The sequence below is a fragment of the Polypterus senegalus genome, chromosome 13 (genome assembly GCF_016835505.1).
Source record: "Polypterus senegalus isolate Bchr_013 chromosome 13, ASM1683550v1, whole genome shotgun sequence".
Taxonomy (NCBI): domain Eukaryota; kingdom Metazoa; phylum Chordata; class Cladistia; order Polypteriformes; family Polypteridae; genus Polypterus; species Polypterus senegalus.
The window spans coordinates 21,160,039-21,184,743 of record NC_053166.1 but is presented as its reverse complement, the minus strand read 5'-3'; the positions used below and the strand labels follow the sequence as shown (position 1 = coordinate 21,184,743).

At 37.2% G+C, this 24,705-nt stretch overlaps 1 protein-coding gene across 1 annotated transcript; it reads right to left on the bottom strand.

Moving 5' to 3' along the window:
• Positions 1–3,176: 3,176 nt before the first annotated feature.
• On the bottom strand, positions 3,177–24,430 carry cdx1b (caudal type homeobox 1 b). The gene is made up of 3 exons (XM_039776419.1): positions 24,001–24,430; positions 7,755–7,903; positions 3,177–3,377 (listed from the first exon to the last, which is right to left on the bottom strand). The coding sequence occupies exons 1-3, from the start codon at positions 24,428–24,430 to the stop codon at positions 3,177–3,179; spliced, it is 780 nt and encodes a 259-aa protein (XP_039632353.1).
• Positions 24,431–24,705: the final 275 nt, after the last annotated feature.

Sequence of the window (24,705 nt, the reverse complement as noted above, 5' to 3'; positions counted from 1 at the left end):
ACAGATTGCTAAATTGACCTGCAAATGAAGAAACTGTGGGTACCCCTGACGGCCAAAAATATCTGAGGCAAATCTGTAGTGATTGGAAACTTTGACTATATGCATATGAATGAATTTCAGCTAAATGAAAACATGTGAAGATTATTTGGAGAAGAGGTGGTGATCGGAGACAAAAATTCGTAATTCAACTGACATTCCTCTGAGGAGGTTTTATTTATCACAGCCTTGCTCTCACCCCAAACGTATCAACCCACAATTCATGTCTTCCCCATTGCTTTCCTCTCGTTTAGCTGCAAAATCAGTGGCAATAATAAAATAAAAAAAAACTTCCTAAAGGTAATACGAGGTGCAAACATATAAAACACGTCATCTTCAGAACATATTTAATGAAAGAAATATCAAATTATACTTTTGTAACACAGCGGTGGGCTGGCGCCCTGCCCGGGGTTTGCTCCTGCTTTCCTTGCGCCAGGTGTTGGCTGGGATTGGCTCCAGCAGTCCACGTGACCCTGTGTTAGGATATAGCGGGTTGGACAATGACTGACTGACTGACTCGCCGACTTTTGTAACATTAACAGTACAAATAATTTATAATTAAACGAATCTATAACATGTATACGCAGTTGCATTACTGTATTTCTTTATGTAAATTATATCGTGATAAGCGTGAATCTCAATATTCTGAAGTAAGAATTGTCAGAACGTGAATTTAATGTGCTCTGTCTGCTGACCGCCATCTATTACGTTTTTGACGCAACAGAATATTAACCTGCTACTTTGTTCAAGATGAATTTCTGAATGCACTTATACATTAACAATTGATATTAAGATCGAGTTTTATGATGTTCTCTGTGATGCTTTCGGGAATCTCACCCAAAACAAGAAGTGCCGAAGTGGTTCTTCTGAGCGGTGCCATAGTGGTACCCAGAGAACCCATCAATATGAAAGTTCCAGAGAAGAAAACTTTGTTAAGATAAGTAACAGGTTCCATAAAGAATGCTTCCTGGATTCCTGGTTTTAAAAGTCTCTTGCTGCATATGGCACTGCAGGCTAAGTTCGAGTTTGCTTGATATGTTTATATCCTGCTACGTTTCTAATATTCACTACACATTTCTGTTTTGTCCACATGATAGGAACTTTTTCAAAGCTCAAGAAATCAATTTCATATACAAAGACCACTTCCCAGAATGAAATGGTCCTTTGATAAGTAATGGTTCAATGAGGGACCACACAAACTATTAAAGTACCATTTTAGAAATGTGATTAACAGTTCTCTTATCTTTGGGATAAATAAAGTACTACACTGAAAAAAAAATCGATATTAATTTTACAATGCAAAACTGTTAAACAGCGAAGGTAAACAACTGTAAAATATAAAACGGTGAAGCGCAGCGTCAGTAACACTGAAGTTACGATATTTCCAAAAGACACGCCCACTTTTACCATAGTGTTTCGGTGAGCCGCATGCCTTTGCACAGCAGGTAAAAAAAACTTATGCAAAGTTATCAGACTTATTTTTCCCTGCATGGTGAAGGTTTTTTTGAGGTCATGGAAGCTGATTTATGGTGGATTACATTCAATAAGCCGGCACACCTGAAGGACACCATACAATTAAATGATATAACACGGTTGCTGTTGGTAGTTGGTATTTTACTGATGTAGGCTGTGTATTAATATTTGATTCTGTCAACATTTTCTAGTGGTTTAATAATTGTCATGTATATTACAGTGTATGGATTTCATGTTATGATTAAACTTTCAGTTCTACTGTACTGTATAAAAGAAAAAACAGTTAAAGTTATACTGTAGACCATAAAATATTGTTACCTTCTTTATTATGGTAAAATTCTGGCAAACACAGAGGCCAGTTTTTTCCATACATTTAACATTTTATTTTTTACTATCTATCTATCTATCTATCTATCTATCTATCTATCTATCTATCTATCTATCTATCTATCTATCTATCTATCTAGTAAAAGTAAAAGAGAAGTAAAAACCAACTCAAACTGCAGAAATCTGACAAACGAGAGGAGACCATTCAGTCCATCTTGCCCGTTTGTTTAGCTAACAGCTAAGCTGTCCTGGCTGCAGTATTTGTTCTTCTTGATTTTTCTTAAAGGTTGTCAAGGTTTCTGCTTCAACTCCATAACTTTGTCCCAGAGTCCCATAATTCTTTAGTGCTTCCTGGCTTTGGTCCTAAATGCACTTGCCCTTCATTTTCACTGATCCAGAGCATGTGATTCACCAATAGGATGAAAGAATGGCACTGCATCGACTTTATCAGCGACTTTAAGGATCTCAACAACATGGATTAGGTTCCCGTTCACTGTAGTCCAGTCCCTCTTGTGCCCACATCAACACTGGACAAACCTGAAATTGTCCATGACCTTGAGATGTGTGTGACTGTTTGGAATGTGAAAGGAATATTTTTTAAACCATACACCATGTATGATGAACTTGTTGTTTTATTTAGTTTTTTATTTCTACCTGATTGAACCAATTTTAGTTGAGCGTTGTTACATGCTAAATGATGTGAGTCACCCTTATTCAGCCAAGAAAGACATTTTAAACAAAATGATCATAGTTATCTTTGCGGATGAGCAGTACTTCTCAATTATTAATTGTACATACATTATTTTGTGAATGGCCACCATTAACACAATAAGCAAAAACAAGACTGAAAACATAATTTAATGTATGATAAGAAACATGAAAATAGCACTGTTGTCATTTTTAACTAAAACAAATTTCATACAAATTTTGTCAGATTCAGCTTGATTTTAGGACAACACGATAACCCACAGTTTCCTTTCTAAAAATATTAAAATAGGTAAGCAACATAAAGCTTTTAATACAATTTATTTAAAACATATACATGTATATCTTCCAAAAAGAATAATATATGAGAATATAATTTCAAAGAAAGAAAGAAAGAAAGAAAGAAGCATTTTGAAAATATTACTACGAGAGAACAAAATTGAATCCCGCAGAGTTCTGTACACATTTCTTTTTTCCAACTATTTTCTTTTAATAATTATGTATTTATTTTATAAACCTCTAGCAAGCAACAATAGCAGTGTCTCTTTTTGTGTTTCTTTAGTTGAATTTTAATTTTTAATGATATGAAATTCTTCCTTAGAGTAAGAGCTCCTCTGCTGTCCTGAAGGATGTGACTAAGACAAGTACTCTTCTTTAATAGTAATTGGGATGGGAGGAGAAACCAGTCCACTGCTGCTGCTGACCATCCCCACTGTCCCAGCAGCTCCAATTCCTGGGGGTGTAGGGGTTGTTGTTGTGGCCTGCTGGGACTGCTGCATTTTTTTCTTGTTTACCTTTCTTTCTTTTGCTCGACGGTTTTGAAACCAGATTTTTACCTGAAGGGAAATAAAAATAAATAGATAACAATTAAAAACAAACAAAGCAAAACAATACATTATAGCTTGTAGGCTGCTTGTTTGGAAAATAGTAAAAAAAAAAAAATTAAATGAAATGTATTTTTCTTCAGAATATGTAGCTGTGTTATATATTGTGACAGAGCTCTTACTGTGGAACTGGAGAAAGTGAGTGCTCATTTATGACCCTTAATACTTAGATATCTGAATTTCTTTATATATGACTAACATTATCTGTAGTTAAGCAGGAGTTTACAAAGTTAATTACTTTCCAAGTAACACTGTTACTAAACACAACAACAGTAAGTCTGGCTAGATAGATAGATAGATAGATAGATAGATAGATAGATAGATAGATAGGAAAGGCACTATATAATAGATAGATAGAGGATAGATAGATAGATAGATAGGAAAGGCACTATATAATAGATAGATAGATAGATAGATAGATAGATAGATAGATAGATAGATAGATAGATAGATAGATAGGAAAGGCACTATATAATAGATAGATAGATAGCACTATATAATAGATAGACAGATGTAGGCATTCTTTAGCGGATCAGAACAAATGCTTTTTTTTATTAGTAATATTTTTTTTTCCATTTTTTTTATGACCATCATGTATATCTCTATAAACACTGACCCTGTTTTTTTGGGACTGCTGATGTGAGAGATGGGATTGTGTTAAATTGTACATGCAATGACTTTTAAATTTTTTCATAACTAACTCAATTTTCTTTTTTGATCAATTTTATTGTCCAATTTTAATTTATCAATTTTATTTATTTAATTAATTAATTTTCAAATGATGGAGAAAGGGCGGCACAGTGGGGCAGTGGTTAGCGCTGCTGCCTCACAGTTAGGAAACCTGGGTTCGCTTCCTGGGCCCTCCTTGCATGGAGTTTGCATGTTTCCTCCCCGTGTCTGCGTGGATTTCTTCCGGGTGCTCCGGTTTCCTCCCACAGTCCAAAGACATGCAGTTTAGGTGTACTGGTGATTCTAAATTGTCCCTAGTGTGTGCTTGGTGTGTGTGTGTGCCCTGCGGTGGGCTGGCAACCTGCCTGGGGTTTGTTTCCTGCCTTGCACCCCGTGTTGGCTGGGATTGGCTCCAGCAGACCCCCGTGACTCTGTAGTTAGTATATAGTGGGTTGGATAATGGATGGATGATGGAGAAATGACAGAGATAAAATTAAGAGCATTTTGCATGTTCTTTTGAAAATATTACTGAAACACGCCACTGCAAAAACCAAAATCCTTTTTATAGCCCTAGATAGAAAGGAATGCTCAGTTTTAAATGAACACTTTAAGTTGTATTTATGTGGCCCATAACACAGTTAATGAATAACAACTAAATGTGAATTTTGTGTTTATCAGCATAGTTTACAATTTTCTGCAATAAGTTTCAATTACAAAGAAACATGATAACACACAATACTGCAAAGATGGCAAAGTTCATGTTTTCCTATTGTATGTCATCCATTATCCTGCCTTGGAGTCTGCTTTTCAAATGTAGGTCACTGAACAATCTTCACTCGTTGTCAATTCAAACCTATTTTGAAATTTCAAATCAACCTGACTAAATGTGAGGTTTAAATAGTGTTCAGTGCAGCACATGTAATCATTCCATTCAAAAACTCCTTCCTTCTCCTATTCTGTTTTTTAAATGGCAGGGTTGCAAAATGTCCAGTGTGATTCTGACATTCTCTTGTAGATGAGTGTTGAAAACCCTTCCTGAGACCTGTCCTTCACATGGGACTTACTCTTACACCCACACCCACACTCACATCTGTGATAGACCACCGGGTTAGGGGAAGAGGGGCAAACTTGGGTGGAAGATTAACCTGGTTCCCTGCTGTAAGGAATTCAATATCCGAAACTGCTAAAAGCACAACAGGTAGCTATTTATTTATTGTTTATTTGTTTCATTTTCTGAACATATACAGGAAGCTGGACCAAAGAGAGATGAGGATGCATACTTGGTAAAAAATACAGGAAGCGTGGGTTAAGTCGATACCACATTACACAAATGATGGGGATGCTACGTGTAACAAATGCTGTTCCTGTGCTGATCTCGTCGCCTGAGTATGTTATATTGTCCATTAAGAAATGATATGTCTAATTAAGACCTTGACATATTAAATGAATTTTCCAGGCATTTTCAGCCACAGACTGCTGCATGATCATCAGTCCTGTAGTCTGAAATACCCTACGACTCTGTCTAACCAGTCTACTAATCATCCTGAAAAAATTAAATAGATATATCTTTAGTCGTTGGGATGAGCTTTTGTGTGGCAATACAAAACATATAAAGCAGGTGTGAGAAAGTAGGAACTCGGATGTTTTGGACCCGATAAATGGAAGAGAAACTTGTCATTCTGATGTTGCATGTTTTACGTACCATGACAGAATGGAAAAAAAAATGACAAGATTGTGGCTGAACTCGCTGTACCTATGAAGTCTTCACATGAAAAACAGCTCCATAAGGAAGCACATTATTGACCATCTAAAAAAGAGGTTTGTGACCAAAGGTGAGGACAGGGACATAGATCAAGTTGTAAATCAAGAGCTTTGTCTTTTGGCTAATAACTGTGAACACTGCTACCATCTACTTGTTGAAATCCCATTCCCTTCTTCCTCACTTATGAACAAGATCTCGAGATGCATAAACTCCTCCACTTGAGACACAGCCTCATTCTCATCCCAGCCACTTTACCCACAGTTGCCCACTTCCCCAGTTTATGTGTGACATCACAGCCCGATGAAGCCAACAGGATCACATCATCTTCAAAAAGCAGAGATGCTAAACTGAGGCCACCAAAGTGGACATCCTCCACTCCTTTGCTCTGCCATAAAAATTATGAACAGAATCAGGGAAAGAGGGCAGCCCTGGCAGAGTCCCACACTCACCAGAAATGAGCCAGACTCATTGCTGGCAATGCAAGTCAAGTTTTCTCTCTGGTCATACAAGGATAGAATAGCCCCCCAACTGTTGTAGCTCCTCCTACTGGACATCCTATGAGGCACGTTCATGTGCCCTTTCCAAGTCTACAAAACACATGTAGACTGGATGGACATACTCCCATGAACCCTGCAGTGCGGGTATGATGCTGGTCTAGACTGCAACAAAATCTACATTGTTCCTCCTGGATCTGAGGTTAACCAACAGCCGGAACATGCTTTCCAAAACATTAGCATAGGCCTTCCCAGGAAGGCTGAGGAGTTTGATCCCTCTAAAGTTGGAACACACCCTCTTTTCCTCTTTTTTAAAGTTGGGGAACCACCAACCCAGTTTGCCAATCCAGAGGCACTGCCCCTGACCTTTCTGCAATGCCGAAGAGACGTGTCAGGTAAGACAGTACAAGAATGTCTACTGCCTTTAAGAACTCTGGGTGAATATCATCCAGCTTCAGAGCCTAGTAACTGAGGAGTTTCTTAACTCCAGTGATGGGTGAATCCCCCTCCATCTCTCCTTACTCTGCTTCCTCAAAGGAAGGTGAGTTAGTATCATTTAGGAGATCCTCAAAGTACTCCATCTGCCACTCAACTATATTCCCAGGTGAGTTTAGCAGCAATTCATCCCTAATAAAAAAACTGCACAGGTGAAGCACTGTTGCCCTCTCCTGAGTCGTCTGAGAGTTTGTCAGAATTGCTTCAAGGCCAACCAAATGTCATTTTCCATATGACCTGGTCAAACTACTCCCACACCTGAGTTTTTGCTACCACAACAGCTACTGCTCGCTCTGCTTAGCCTGTCAGTTCCTGTCAGATGCCCGCGATGCCCAAAAGAATTAGATCATGATACAAGTGGCATAAGTGAGCTTCCTTTACAGGGTGTTTGGGCTCATCTTAAGGGTGGGGTAGGGTGAGGAGCATAAACAATTCAGGAGAAGCTGAAAGTAGAGATGCCTCTCCTCCAAATTCTAAGGAAGCAGTTAAGGAGGTTTGGGTACCTGATTAGTAAGCCTTATGGATGAGGTTGAGGAGGTTTGTAGGGCAGGTTCTCCTGGAAAGAGACCTCGGGGCAGACCCAAGACACCCTGGAGGGATTATATCTATCAGCTGGCCTGGGAATACCTCAGCATTCCTCTGGAGGATTTGAAGAAGATTACAGGGGGGAGGAATATCTGGGCATCTTTGCTTAGACTGCTGCCCTGGACCTGAAGAAGTGGCAGAAAATGGATGAATGGATGGATGGAGAAAAGTGGCAAATTTGCAATACGTTTGACATGTGAAACTATGCTGGAAAGTCATTACACAGTCATCTAACATGACATTCTGAGTGATTTCAACCCTGCTAGAATTTCACCTTTTGATCTTCGACAATATAGACTCAATGGAATAAAGTGAGTGACAAACCTGTCGTTCAGAGAGACCCAAAGATGCTGCTAGTTCCGTTTTCCTCCTGATCGTAATATATCGACTATAGTGGAACTCTTTCTCCAACTCCAGGCGCTGGTGATCTGTATAAACCACTCTGTACTTGTCTTTCGTTCTGGTTTTTCCTCCTGTTAAAATTTATGAGAGTAAAGTTAGAGGTGCTTAAGAAGTCTTTGAATTTGATTTGATCTGAGAAAAGCAAAGATCTGTTCTGATCTTATCTTCACATGGATTTTCAACAAGTCATTATTGATGTGTGAAGTTCCCTTATCCCTCAGACAAGCTACAATCATACCAATCTCAAAAAATCCCTGGACTGAAAGACTATAGATCTGATGTATGACATCTGTGGTCATTAAAGCCTTTGAGAGACTGGTGTTAGCTTACTTGATGGACATTATATTTCTCCTGGTTGGCCTACCAAGCAAACAGGTCATTGGATGATGCAATCTAACCGGGTCTGCACAACATCCTGCAACATCTTGATAACCCAGGGACTAAGCAAGGATTTTGCTGGTGGACATCCCCTCAGCGTTTAACATAATCATCCCAAAACTCCTCCACTCTAAACTCACCCAGCTTTCTGTCCCTGCCTCCTCCTGTCTGTGCATTACTAATTTCCTGACAAACAGGACACAGGAGGTGAAAATGGGGAATTCCGCCTCTAGCTCCTGTACAATCAGCACTAGTGTACCCCCAGGGCTGTGTGCCGTTCCTGCTGTTCTTCTCCCACTATATTAATGACTGAACCTCTAAGGACCTCTCTGTCAAGCTCCTCAAATATGTGGATGGCACAGCCATTATTGGGCACATCAGAAATGGTGATGAGTCTGCAAACAGAAGACATGTTGAGCAGCTAGCATTAATGTGCTGAAAACAATCTGGAGCAAAACATACTGAAAACTGTTGAGATGACATTGGACTTCAGGAGATGCCTCCCCAGTATTACCTTCCCTCTCCATAGTTAACAATGAGGTGTCCGTTATGGAAACCTTCACATTTCTAGGCTATACAGTCACCTGGGACTTCACATGGAAGACCAAAATAGACCCCATAATAATACAAAAGGCACAGCTATGGATGTACATCTTACGACAATTTAAGGAGTTCAATCTACCACGCAAGTTGCTGAGTCAGTTCTACACAGCAATCACTGAGTCTGTTCTCAACTCACTCCTCACAGTGTGGTTTAAATCAGCAACTAAATATGGCATGAATAGCCTACAGGTCTGCTGAAAACATCATTGGCACCAGTCTTCCCACCTTACAGGACCTGTACTAGTCCAGAGTATAAGTTTCCAAGAGGATGGATGGGCAACCCCGCCTAGATGGAAGATAATTTCTTGCCCGGATGGGAGAGCAGGTTGAAAGGAGAGACGAGCTGGCCAGTGGGGCAAGAAAACAAGCTCGTACCCAGCTGGAGTAATATAATTGTTAGACTTGCGGAAGTCGGAAGCTGGGGACAGTACCATTTTCCATATGTCAGGTGGCAGTGGTCCTCTTGAGGTGTCCCAGTTTGGACACTGGGGCACTTGGGTATTGGAGTCTGGAAATACAACCATGTCTGGGTCCTTGGGTGCTGGTAGAGGGCACTTTCGAGTGTAGACCTCCCGGCATTCCTTATGACTTAGAAGTGCTTCCAAGAAGTGCTCTGAGGCTAAGGATCTGCTCCGGTATCCCGAAAGTTGCCGGTTTGAATCCCTGTCACTGCCAAAAGAGATCCTACTCTGCTGGGCCCTTGAGTAAGGCCCTTAACCTTCAGTTGCTCTAGGGGCGCTGTACAATGGCTGACCCTGCACTCTGACCCCAAGGGGTATGTGAAAACTAACAAATTCCTAATATGAGAAATTGTATATGTGGAAATAAAGAACAAAGAAAAAAAAAAAAGAAGAAGAAAACCCTATGGCACTTGAAACATTCCCAGGAGCCCACTGCCTCTCGTCAGGGAGTCAGCAGAACGAGGCAGTGGGGAACACGCATTGGAGGATGAAATGAGGAAAAACTTTTTAAATTTTTTTTCTATTGTGCTTAATTCATTAATCTTTGCATGGGTGATTGTTTAAAGGTGTCTTGGGAAAATAAGCACCTTTTATTTTATCCCAAAATCATGTTGGGCATTACTGTGTCTGTGGTTTGAGGCTCAATGGCACCCACTTTTATGGGTACAAGAGTCATGAAGTGGGATAGAAAAATCATCATCGACCGCTCACATGCAGGCCTCAACGTTTTTGAACTTCTGTCATCTGCCAGGCGTCATAGACTAAACTACACCAAAACAAGCAGATATAAGAACAGTCCCTTTCCATGGGCCATCAAATGGTTAATTCGGCTGTCCTTACTCAGTATGAGCACCTCCCAATATTACGCAATATTCTTAAAGATAATTAATGTTTGTACATTTCAATATTACTTGCACTACCTTGGTCTTTGTATGCATACTGTATGTGTACATTGCATGTCTTGTATGTGTACATATTAATTGTGTCTATGTCTGTCATGTAAATAAACTTAAAGAGTTATCAAGAATCCTGAGTCAGATTCCTTGTATGTGTGCACACTTGACCAAACACAGAACATGTGGTTCTGATTCTGATAAAGTAAGTCAGCCATGATGAGTTAAAGGTAGGGAATGAATCCGTAGCCTTGTTCTTGACATTCCATAACACTAGCTACTAGGCCACCCTGACAAACTCATGAAAGCACTCCAACATTATAAGACTTTTAGGCAAGATAAAAGACTTTTTTTTTGCAACCCATAGAGATTAATAATGGAAGGACAAATAAATGTAATTTGTATCAGGGTGTCTTGTAAAAAAATTTCCGGAGACATCAAAGTCAACGTGACAAATTATACAATTGGTTTCATATAATCAGTGGCTCCTTTGAAATCACACCTAATTCTAATGGTCATGCTAAGCAGTGGTCTCAACTCCTGTCTTGTTTAACTCCTTATCATTCTCTGTCTTGTTTATCTAAGAAACTGTGATGACAAATCTAGTCCTAAAGACTTTTAAACCAGACAAGCTATTGATCGAACTTATCCTAAATATAGCAATTTGGAAGAAATGGAATACAAGATAAGGCTAGCCACCATTTAAGCCTCTGTGTTTCTAAAATTAAAAACACATTTATTGTAGCATTTTCAGATTTCCAGGGTAAAAATATGGGGACAAAGTGATGAACAGGTCATTGGTGGCCACAGTAACATCCAACCCAAGTGGAATCATTCATTCTAAGATCTTGTGTCATTCAGATCAATTGTTTTCAAGCTTTGAATTCCTTTAATGACTCTTTAAAGTTCAAGCTTTATGGTATTTGCAAGATATGCGCTTTTATTGAAGACATATTTCACACAGAGATACTGTGATTAAAGAAAACCAAATACAAGACAGTAAGAAACGTTTGATAAAAGAATTCTAAAATGTTGTTCATCCCTTTCATTACATTTTTAGCGGTCATAAATTTTCTTAAATGGGGAAAAAAAATCTTCACAATTATTGACATTTCAGTTTAGATATTGACCAGATAACAAGTTGAATATTCAAGACTGTTTATTTTTGGTTCTATGCGGAAAGAGAGAAAAATCCATCCAAACATTTCCTTAACCAACTTTTTCTAATCTCAGTGTTTTATTAATAATCCATGTAGATGATGCAGTGGTAGCGCTGCTGCATCGTAGTAAGGATTTCATGGGCTTGTGTCCCAGTTCTTCCATGCATTGAGAGCTCTTTGAGTAGTAGGAAAAAAAAAAAAAAATATATATATATATATATATATATATATATATATATATATATATATATATATATATATATATATATATATTTATCCTTCTATATAAAAGCGGTCGGGATTGTCCTGTCCCGTGAGTGCTACGCAGGCGCAGAGTTTCACACACGCCCCGTCCATTTTGCAATGCACGATGGGATTTGTAGTTTCGTTTTTCCAGGTAAAAGATGATTTTCTACTCCAGACTCTGCGATATCTTCTTCTTCTTTCTTACTGTATAAAAGCGGTCGGGGTTGTCCTTCCAACCCCTGAGTGGAACACGTAGCGGTATTCCGCTTATCACAGACTTACTACTTGCAGCTTGCGGTACGAAGCGACATGATATGAGCAGAGTTCTGGTGCTCCCATCGTTCCCTTGCTTTTGTTCGCGATGCGCTGGAAAAATAGACAAAATTATGTCTCTGGAAATAATTAATGTTGATGGAGTACAAATGCCTCACCGCGTAGTAAATATCAGGGGGGTTCAAAAGGGCGACCTCAATATAGAAAAAAAGTTTACATTTCATCACAATAATAACAGAAACTACGAGTATTAAAGTAATACCGCTCAAATGCAATATAACCAAATGAATGAGTTTGTATAAAATATCAAATTGATCTACATATTGAATTGTCTTAAGAAGTGGTCAACTTAAAAGTCGGGTCACCTTAAAAGGCGGGTCAGCCTAAATGTAAAGAATGAAAAGAATTGTTCTTTTACTTGATAGTATTATTAGTAATACAAATTTCAGGCAGGAAGTCATTTTAAATGGAGTGCCAGCAAGACAGACAAAATTGCATATTCTAGTAAAACATCTGGAACTAAAGACATAAAATAACACGCTACAAAAAGCTAAATGTTAACAGTAAATTCTCAGCGCATGGTTTACAGAGGTAAGAACATACACTTATTACAAATTCTGAACACGTTTGTCCTGTGTCCTGGAGAATAATAATAATAATAATTCTTTATATTTATATAGCATTTTTTCTCGATTCAAAACACTTCAGTGACTAGGGAGCCGTGTAGCATCCACCTGGATGTTGTGACAGCAGCCATTTTTGCGCCAGTATGCTCACCACACAACAGCTGTTTCATGGTGATGGGATGAGCGCTAATTAGAGACAAACAATGATTAGGGGCTAGAATGATAAGGCCATAGGGGAAAAATTATCCAGGACATCGGAATACACCCTACTCTTTACAAAGGATATCCAGTGATCTTTTATGACCACAGAGAGTCAAGATCTTGGTTTTTACGTCTCAAGGATGGTACCATTTTTACATCACAGTGTCCCTGTCACTGCACTGGGATACTGGCATCTACATTCAGACCACAGGGTAAGCACCCCCTGTTGGCCTCACCAACACCTCTTCCAGCAGCACCCCAAGCTTTTCCTAGATGGTCTCCTACCCAAGTATTGGCTGGGTCCGAACATGCTTAGCTTCAGGTTGATGCACTGTTCTGCAATGCAGGTGGTATGGGCTTGTGAGGACTGTGCTTTACTGTAATTACAATAAATGTTTCTGCCCACCAGGTTGCCAGCACCAGTGAACAGTGAATACAAGGCATCAGTTTTTCTTGTTATTGAGAACTTGTTTTGTTTTCTAGCTTGGTAGGAGACAGAGTAAATGTGAAGAATACAATCTTTAAAACAATTTAATGTTTTAGTGTTAAGGCAAGGGGTCCTCAGTCACACTATTGGAGGGCAGCAGCAGCTGCAGGTTGCTTAATTAGAAAGCAATTTTTGCCAATAATTTAATTTTATGGCTTGTTAGTGTCAGGTTGTTCTCATATCCTAGATTTTCTTCCCCTTTCTAAGGATATCATCCAAATGATATGAAGTCTAAAACAAACGAGTTATTCTCAGTCCTTCACTTTTTTCTCTTTGCTTTCCTTCCAAGTATTTAATTAAACCCAATAGTGCACGACAAATACACACTGGTGTAAATGGTAACAAGCTAAATGGAGAAATGCTGGTCTCTTTTGTCATTTGCATGTTATTGCTAATTAGGAATTAGTAATTAAAAACCAAGAATAGAGCTGTTTAAGATGAAAATAAGCAATAAGGGTTCAAAATCTTAATGAGCGGGACAACTAAAGTGAAGTAGAAGTGTCACTTCAGCAATACATGTTTCTTATTAAGCAATTGGGTTGGAGCAAAACCTGCAGCCAATGCGGCCCTCCAGGACCGTGACTGAGGACCCCTGGTTAAGCCCATTTGAGAGATGCTTATACTATACTTTGAATTGGCAGTGCCTTTAAAGTCTACAGTTGCAGTCCTGAATAATTTTACTTTGCCATGCCTGTGTCTCTTATTCTACTCTAGTTTGAAGACTATTATTATTACTATTATTTTATATTTATTATTATTATTATTATTATTATTATTATTATTATTATTATTATTATTATTATTATTATTATTGTTGTTGTTGTTGTTGGTGTTGGTTGTGTTGGTGTTTATAATTTCTGCTCTCCAAAGCCCCAGTGTTTCTGACCGATCAATTCACATATCGCATTACATATATGCTGATTATGCCATTTTGTAAAACAGAACAAAATTTGGAAGAAGATGATCCGCTGTGGCAACCTATAACAGGAGCAGCCGAAGGAAGAAGAAGAAGTAAAATTTCCTTAATTTCTGGAATGTGTTTAAGGTGTCGGTCACAAGCGGCATACAGAAAGTCGCTTAAGTTTGCTTCACACATTTGCACCGCGTCATTTAGCTTGAAGGACAAAGTTTGAAGCGAACAAAGGTGTTTAAACAAGCGTCAGAGATGAGTTTCACATTAAACATTTGAATTGCATTTTAATAATTTAAAACTAATGTTCTTTGATTGTTTTAGATTTTACCAAAAGTAAAATAATTATTTATTGATTAATTAATTGTCCGTTGTTCAGAGAATGCATGTCGTACAGCTTACAGCAATATATTTAATATGTGATTTCCACGCTGAATCCGAACACAGGGTGCCGCAGAACACACACTAGGGCCAATATCGCCAGTCCACCTAACCGGCATGTCTTTGGAAGGAAACCCACGCAGACACGGGGAGAACATGCAAACTCCACGCAGGGAGGATCCGGGAAGCGAGCCCGGGTCTCCTAACTGCGAGGCAGCAGCGCTACTACTGCGCCTAATGGTGATACATTTCAGGATATGTGTGAGGTGGGGATGCAGTGGCTGGCGCTTAATGGGTGCCAAACATGCACTTTGACTCTGGCGGCGTTATTCCACACGCCAGTCCTTGGTGTGGGTGAATTACGAACTAAAGCTGCAGCATGCTGACAAACTCTAATTCACGTATCCATTATAAGCCAGCTATTGAGAGTCTACAAACATTTCAGGAAATCGGGCATTAACAAAAATAAATAAATAAATAAAAAATGTGAGAATCTTGGAATATATCACTGTATTTTTATTGTTTATTACAAATTCAATTCGGTTCAGTTTATTAGCGCTGTTCACTGAGTGCAAGGCTAAGAGCGCTGTGACAGGTTTTCTGGTGAGCAAGTATAAATATTAAAAACGACTAAATCCTACATTAGTTCACATAAGCACACAGAAAATCGAATAACATAAATGGAAGCTAGCAACATGTGTCCGTTAATTATTGCTGAACTAGTTGACAACGTAGGAAAACAAAAAACACCAGTCAGCTTACATCATGTTAAAAATGTAATATATTTCAATAACATGCAGATTGGCTATGAACTGCTGCTTACTGCAGATATCTAAACTAAGCTGATATCTACGTCACTCCACACTTGAAAAGGAAACAAGAAATATCTGGATGACGTGAAGCGGCCCCATTAATTCTACCATATCATTCTGTAATGATGGTCAGTCATCATTGGTAAAATGTTGCCTTGGGTTTGGTCAGGCATATAAACACATTTCGGGCATTTTGTTGTCATTTTTATCATCAAATCACCAACTGATTAGCCAAACGTTTGCATGCTGAAAATGCATTGACAGATTTCTCATGTTCTGGGCACTTCCTTCGAAACTCAGAGATATTTTTTTCACTACTGGGCAAATATTTCTTACTATTTGTCTAAGCCTTCTATTGCGATTTTAAAATTATCTGGTCTTTGAGAGCGATACTTAACTAAATCGTGCTTTACCCAGAACACAGTAAGAATTAAAACCAAAATATACGCAATGACTTTATGCCTGTTAGTCACTGCATGGTCAAAAAATGTCTCCGGGTGAAGTATGGCTCCATTTAATCCTTGCATTATATCCTTTAACAGAATTTATAACTCATACATAGATGGACATTTCAGATACGAATGAAACTGATAACGTAATCCTGTTACAAATGTAGATTTGCCATATCTTAGAAAAGCATGCGTGTGCTTTTGAAATTTTACTTAACTTTTTGTGTATTTCTATACTTTTTTTTTTTAATGTTCTGAATCTTTCTAAGTTATTTATTTTCAGCTGGAGCTTTCTGTCTTCAATTAAACGTTAAATCTAGAAATATTAAATATAATTTAAGTTTCACAATAAAATACTGTAACGTGTAATCACAGCACCATATCAGAAGCAAATTACTTAAAAATTACAATGGGACGGGTGCGCATTGCATTGTGGGGCATTTTGAGTTCGTGTATTTTCACAGCGTTTCACTTCTATACGTGGAAAGGTGACAATTAAAACTGAAATCATAGCTACTGGGACACTGATTGAAACTTGTTTAATATCATACAAACATTAGAAAAGTTTCATTCACAAAGAGAACCACGGGAACGAAGAAAAAGCGGTCAGGTTCTTTTACTAGAAGAACTTTAGGGACCATTAAAACTCAACTTGATGTGAATTTGAGGGAAATTATTGGAAACACTGCCCATAAAAGTGAATGAACTGTGTACTTTCACATTTAAAAAACGAATGCAATAAATAGTTAAAACAATTATTTTAAATAGATAAATGAACATTAACTTAATTTAAGCAATGTTTCACCTTTCAAAATCAATTTTTTTCAATTTGTGTGTTTATTTTTATGAATTATTATATATTGTTTAAAAGTCACACTGGCACAGAAAGCTACATTTGCATAAAGTTAGAACATTTGCATAAAGAGCGCCCCTTGCTGCCGCACCATAAATTGTTCCTGATGACTCCGACACCTGTGCTCTGTGAGAAACAAAAACTTACTGGCTGCTAGCAAACCCGTTTTTCTCTCAGTGTGTGTGTGGTTATTGAACCTGATTTATATGGGTTTTTTTTTTCCCTAAATTGTCGATCCTGTGAAACACTCTACATCACAAAAGCAATTTTTCCATTTTCCACCAGACAACATAATGTAATGTTAGTAAACAATGATATTGTATTGATATAGAAGGTGAAAATGGTCGTCTGTACTTCTAACAGTAAATCTATTAGTAGCAGACTGGCTAGTCATTTCATTTTTTTTTTTTTTCGTTTATTGACTTAAATTGTTTTAGTAAATTTGAAGTTATTTACCGGCTACAGAATTACAATACATAATATACTCACCATGTATAAACTCAGGAAATTATTGTAATTCAACAGCAGCGCATTGCTACATCACACTAACTTTGTGGACCAGTTTATGAAGTCACTGTATAGTTGTGTGTTATGTTGTAATATTCAGTAATATGATACAGTAACATACTGTGAAAGTAATGGCATTTAGTATTAAGTCGAAATTATTACTATCTATCTATCTATCTATCTATCTATCTATCTATCTATCTATCTATCTATGTGTGTGTGTAAATTCTACTAAGCCTATATGTATATCACGTATATTTGTAAAAAAAAAAAAATCAGACTATTAACAAAATTTGAGCAGTAGCCAAGGAGGAATTATAATACAATAATTAATTTATAATAAATAAATTAATTTGAAATGAATAAATGTGTTTTACCAATACATAGTATGTACTTTAGTATAGTATTTTATTGTTTTGTTTTTATCATTATTTTATATTTATATATATTTTTCTCACAAACTTTTATAGTTGCTTTTAAACTGCATTACCACTCTTAAGTGCACTGCTGCCTTTTGAATTCTGTGCTTTCTGTGCTCATCGACTGTCTGATATAAATCTTTGTCGTTTTCTTTCTTTTATAAACTTTGATATAAGTTGGTGAATCCTGCAAAAAATATATACTAAAATTTACTTGAGGTTAAGACTCTAATTACGGCAGCCATTTAAAGAAGACATGAATGTATACATTTTAATATGAAGGACGGTCACCGCTAAACAATTATGGGTGAAAAGTTAGTGTTTATCAAATCATTACATTTACCAATTTTCTTTCTGGTTGTGAGACGCCTATTTACCATTTTTTCTGTCCTTTACGTTTTCAGATAACCAAGACATTGAAATGCCTGCTTCTTCCTAAATACAGTACATTTCATTTTTTAATAAAAATAATAATATGACATGTGCATATTTAGAGATCAATATGCGTGTGTCACGTAGTGCGCATCATGTAACAGTTCTCCAGATCGGGACATTCGCGATTCTGCGAAAAAAAAAAATAGTACAGTAACGTAAGTGTTGTTCGATCAGTCATGAAAATAATTACGGGATCAAATGTTTGCTGTTACCAACATTAAATCTGGCGCAAAAAAAAAAAAAAAAAACGGTAACCTGCTATTAATGACTTTTATATATTGATTCAACAAAAGAATTTGAATGTAAAGGAAGATGTGACGCAGTGCACAGTATTGAGAATTATAGTGGACAATTTAAGTATTTTGTATTTCAGGTACATTTAGTAATACAACACAGAATATGAACTGTGTTTTCGAATGTAGCTTTATTTCTGTTTTTTTTCTATTACATCTACAAATGTGCCAGAGTAGTTCATTAGAGCCATGCCATGGAGGAATCGTTTTTGGTTTCCAGAAGAACGATTAAAATTAACGTTCCTGCAGGAATCTCTATTTTTTTCATATCTGCAGGTTTCATTAACAGCCATGACCAGTAGACAAATGATTTGTTAATTACCGATGAATTTATAATTTTAAAAGGGCCTATGCTTATACAATAACAGCCTATAAGTTAAGGTTTTTCGGATTTGTTACAGTAGTATCCTGTTACGTAGCCCAATTAAAGATTTCTGTTTTCCCCAAATATTAAGAACCTTTTCAAAGACCAAAAAAAAAAAAAACTGTTTCATATATTCCACGCAAGTCAGCAAAGAGCTAATTAGGAACCGTTACTTTTTTAATAGTGTAAAGAAAAATTTGCAGACTGGTCGAAAAATAGTCCGCCTGATAATGCATTGTGGTGCATCTTCTTCTTCTTCATCATCATCATCATCATATTGTAGTGTTTCAGTTCATTGTAACTTTTAATAAATTGATATTTCCTTCTTGATAAACATTTTCGTTGTTGAAGTTTCTTTCTTTTAGCGTGCAGGTTTGCACAGATTATAAACAATCTGATAATTTAAGTCATGCTGCTGAAATAAATACACGTTAAATATGTCGAATTGCTATGCAAACTTGGTCTTTCTAACCGAGATATGGTTATAAATTAAAGTTCAAATAGGTTATCTAGAGAAAACTAAAGTTTTACAACAGCCCAACAGAAAGCATTCCCGGCGCCTGATCAAAGTAAGTGTCCAGCATATGACGCTCCTCATTAACAATACATTCTGGGACATAATAGCAATGGTATTTCTGCTTAATGTTAGACTAACTAATATGATTATTATTGGGGCAACACGGCGGCCAGTGCTGCAACCTCGTGCACTCAATGCCCGAATGTTGTCGTGTGCGGTCACCTCCCGTCGCATGGCTTTTGTTCCATTGCGGATTTCCTCATATATTATAGTACCAGGGTGCTGTACCGTGTTAACCATTATAGGTGCAATGGGAAGTCAAGCAAAATTTTACTGGTAACTGAATATATTACAATATGTAAGCTTTCGAGGCAGCTCGGGCTTTTTACATCTTGCGTGAAGAAGGGGCCTGAGCTGCCTCGAAAGCTTGAATATTGTAATCTTAGTGATCTTATTGTAATTTTAAGTTTAACAATAAAAAGGTTTCATTTTGCTTGACTTCTCATTTCTCCTGTATTATCAAAAAGGTGCAGGTTAACTTAATTGGCAATTCTGAAATTAACTCCAGTGTGACTGTGTGTGGCTGAGCTCTGAAATGGGCTGATGTCCTCACTTGTAAACATAATGGTTCTAAAATGGCAATTCACTTCAATACATACATACAAACACATAATAGATAGATAGATAGATAGATAGATAGATAGATAGATAGATAGATAGATAGATAGATAGATAGATAGATAGATAGATAGATAGATAGATAATGCATGCCATTCTGGGAAGGGTTTTTTGTATATGAAACTGATTCTTTGGGCATTGGAAAGGTTCATAATATGTGGACAAAAAATAATTCTTAATTTAAATTTGACCTAACGTGATACTAACAGATCAAGGAAACCTGATCTTATATGTTCTTTAAAATAGTAATTTCAGGGACAATGTGGTATTTCGCAAATGTGTTATCATAGCTAATTATGGCATCTGTCTAAGTTGTAAATAAATTAATATTCTTTCCGGAAACTTCACATGGATGGTCCTTTAGAGAACAGAATGGTTCTCATATGGCATAACCCTAAGGAATCACTCTGGCACCTTTATTTATTAGGAATTCTGTTTAGGCTGTTTTCTGTCTTAACTCTTGGAAATAAAGATACTAGAGTGGTTTTTCTGAGTGGTGCCATAGGGGAAACAAACATCCGCATGAAGGTTTCAGAACGGACTTGTACCCATTTGAGTCCGTTAACAGGCTCCATACAGTAAATAACCACCATGCTAAACAGAATTGTCAAATATCAATGACTCATAATTTGAAAAGAACTCTTAATGCATACAATAACACACGCTAAATCCAGGTTTTCTTAATCTGTTAGCGTCATTCTAGCCTACCGTACATTAAACATTTCAGGTTTTATGTATGTATGTATGTATGTATGTATGTATGTATGTATGTATGTATGTATGTATGTATGTATGTATGATGTATGTATGCATTTATTTCCCTGTATATTAGGAACTTTTTCAAAACACAAAGAACCAACTTCATATGCAAAGAAACCTTCACAGAATTAAACTGTGTTTTGTTAAGCAGTGGTTCAACAAGGAACCACACAAACCAAGGGAACCATAAAATACTATTAATGAACTTTAAAGAGTATTGTTATAAGCATTGAATGAATTAAATATTCCATTTAATAAACATAGCTAGATAGATAGATAGATAGATAGATAGATAGATAGATAGATAGATAGATAGATAGATAGATAGATAGATAGATAGATAGATTTCACTGTGGTTCAAAAATGGCACTTTACTGGTTTATGTGGTTCCTCATAGTTCCTTTGCTTGACAAGCAACCATTTAATTCTGGTAGAGTTCTTTATGAAACTCTTTCCTTGAGCTTTAAAAAAGTTCTAGTATGTGGACAAAACATATACATGTAGTGTATATTAGGTTACCTAGCGAGATACTAACAGATTAAGTAAAACAAAGCCTGTGCCACTGCAGCAAGAGTCCGTTTAAAACCAGGAACCCTGGAACTGTTCTCCTATGGGACACGTGTTCATCTCTTTAATACTTTTCTTGTCCTTCTGTTTTTCTACTATCGGACTCTCTTTATATTCAATACTTACTCATCTCATCCGAAGAATGTTAAAGTCATGCTATTCTTGAAGAATTAAAAAGAATTAAAAACCCACATCACTGTTTGCAATTAATACATTTTTAAAAAGGAAAAAGTACGACTTTTTAAAATATTGCTAACAGATTAGAATGTGTCTAACGCACTTTGCCTTCTACCTCAATTTTAAATTCAGGATCCGCGACGTTCGTGAATTATTTTTCATGTTAAAGTGGAGCAGGCGAATAGTATGAAGCACGTTTTTAGAGGGAGAATGTTAAACGCCACTTTTTGGAGGATGGAGAGGTGACATCAAAGATACGGTATTGTGCGAATGTTCCCCGCCTCGTGACATTGAAGGGACAATGGGCAAGGACAGTAAAAACACTCCAAGCGCTTGAAGCCACACAGTTACCACACAAGTACAAATGATTCAAATTTGCATGACAAGTCTCACAGACTTGTACATTTAGGTTTATCCTGTGGGGCACTTCCACAAGCCAGCCCCCTAACACACACCAACACGCACATCCAAGCACACAGTTTGACTTTTGAAGTGTTTGGAAACTTTCTTCATTTGATTTTCATCGGGCGAGTCTTTCGAATTCCATTGTAATGCACACGCTATAACGGAGCGAAATCTCAAATGTACCTGGTACTTTTTGAAGAGATGGACCACAGCTGCCATTAGACATAAACGATAATAGATTTATATCGGCTATAGATTTCCAAGTCTCTGAAAATCACCGATTCACCAGAACATCGGAGAAGTTTGACATAAGTGAGAAGATCACACATTCATCAAGCTCATTTAGTCAGCAACACTTTTAAAAATGCTTGTTATAAAATGGCGCTTAACTTGGTTGCGTAGTTCCTCATAGAACCGTCGTTGACAAAGTTATTCTTGTTAACAGTTCTTTAAATAAGCAACGTGTTCTTTGGGCTTTGCAAAGGTCCCTAATACGCGGACAAAACAGACGTCTTTAATATTGGCTACCTAGCAGGAGAGTTTAGATCAAGAAAATCCGAACTGAACAGGTTCTACTGCATACGGCACTTAAAATCGGGAACCCTTTGGTTTTCTACAAATCTGTTATCATTTATGATGAAGTCTATCTATCTATCTATCTATCTATCTATCTATCTATCTATCTATCTATCTATCTATCTATCTATCTATCTATCTATCTATCTATAATCAAAATAGAACGTTCCTCCTGGGTCCATCATATGAATGGTTCTTTAGGAACTAAAACTGGTTTTCCTATGGCATCTCTCTATAAGAACCACTCTGACACCGTTTAATTATTTATTTATTTTCTGTGGCAATAACTCCGATGCTTTTCTTTTTTACTTTTTTCCTGTCCCCATCTTTGTAATATAATTTAAAACATATTCTCCCTTTTTTTATCAGGTGAAAAAATTAACACTGTTCCCCGTATTTTAATTATTTCTTGTCAACTATAATTATGATTATATACGATACCTGGAATTCTGAATTTTAAAATCTTAAACGTTATGGTATATAACAACAAAATTATTTTAATTGGTACTACTTTTTGTATTTACTCCATCTGAATTTAGACATAATTAAAGGCAATGGATAAGATAAAGCACCTTTAAAGAAGCTTCCATTTTCCACTTAATATGCTAAGCAACATGTAAGACAAGCAATACGTCACAGGTCGTCTTGCTTTCTTGTGTGTTAGTCAATGACTGTTTGAAAAAATAACTAAAAAATACTGTATATGCTATATGTTCACACACTGCCATTATGCAGAACATTCTTCTAATATGATTTAAAGTTTCTTTTGAACAATGATTTTGAAACACGCTGGTAAATGTCACGGAAAAGAAAGAAAGAAAGAAAGAAAGTTGAAGACCTGGATTAAACGTCTTCGATTTTGTATTAAAACTAATTTCAAAAACTCCCTGTCTTGACACATACAATTAACATACCAAAATAAATGGAATTTAACAAAACTGTGTCGTCTTCCTGATCGATTTGTTAAAGGATTTTTAAGTGAAATAATATTCTCCCGTTCACTCTTAAAAATACTGGTTCTACAAAGGCTCTTTACTGGATTGTGTAGTTTCTCACAGAACCATTTCTCGACAAAGAACCATTGCATTCTGGGAAGACTTCTTTACATATGAAATTAGTTTTGGGGGCTTTAAAAAGGTTCATAATACGTGGACAAAACAGAAATCTTTTATGCCTAATAGGATACCTAGCAGGAGATCAAGACGACCTGAACATAGCTGGTCTGCAAAAAAGAGTCCTTTAAAAATCAGGGACCCAGTTGCATTCTATAAAATACCATCTATTCAAAGTAATTTAAATAAGATGTCATATGGATAGTTCTTTGTAGAACCAAAACGGTCCCCCTGTGGCATCGCTTTGTATTTCGCACGTCACTTTTTGAGCGGATCTTTCATACACGTTAAGTTACTCATAAGATAAGGTCATTTGGAAAAAAATGTGAAAACAATTATACATTTGTAGACTTTTTTTTAAATCAGTAATATTAAATGTGAGTCAAAGTATCTGTAACAAAACAACATTTGTAATAAAGCTATTTTATCAACATTGCATATAATGCCAATAACTGGCGTCCCGTCCAGTGTCGCCATTCGCGCCTCTGTATTGCAAAACGCAGATTTCTAACATGTTAATTAACACACCATATGAACAATACAGTATTATTTGCTTCCACTACTATTTCGCTCTCAAATGATGCATATCCAGGAAAATAAATGAGCTTTAATTACAACTGTCTTACCTGTACTGTTCGGCGGAACATTCCGCCTTAGCCATTCGTACGGGTTTCTTCTCTGCGAGGTTGGTGATAGGGGTGCTACTGAAGTGTTAATAGGGGGAGGAAGCAAAGCAGCACCCGGGGGTTGTACAGGGTTAAAATCAGCAGGATTGAAACTTATCTGTCCTGGGTTCGAAGATGACGTTGTTGGCCCAGGTCCGTAAGAATGCCAGTCATCCCTGGCAGGTGCATAAGCAGGGCTCCATGTACCCCCTGGCTGACTGTGGTGAGGCTCAGAGTTAATTCCAGGTACGTGATGATAGCCTGTAAAATCCGAATATTGTGGAGGAGGAGGAGGAGGAACAAAATTCTGTGGATTCAAATTCAGGCTGGGATGACGCACAGAATTCGGGTACATGCTGGTGTCCTTATCCAAAAGGTAGCTCACGTACATCTTTCCCACAGAGTCCTTTCACACATAATGTGTCTTCAGTAAATCTCCACGCTCTGAAGCTGGCCTTGGTTTTTCTTTAACCAAAGCTCCTCTCTTTCTCGATTACCTTTACCTATCCTCTTTAACTACTTGTTTGCTAGACTTGCTGGCAGTTTAAAGACAGCCTGTGACGTCACCTGTTTTATAGCCCCACATCGTCCTCCCATATCTTTCTACTCTGGGGAATGATTTGCATTGAAACAGAGACCTGCACTTCAAAGCAAGCCACGTAGTCG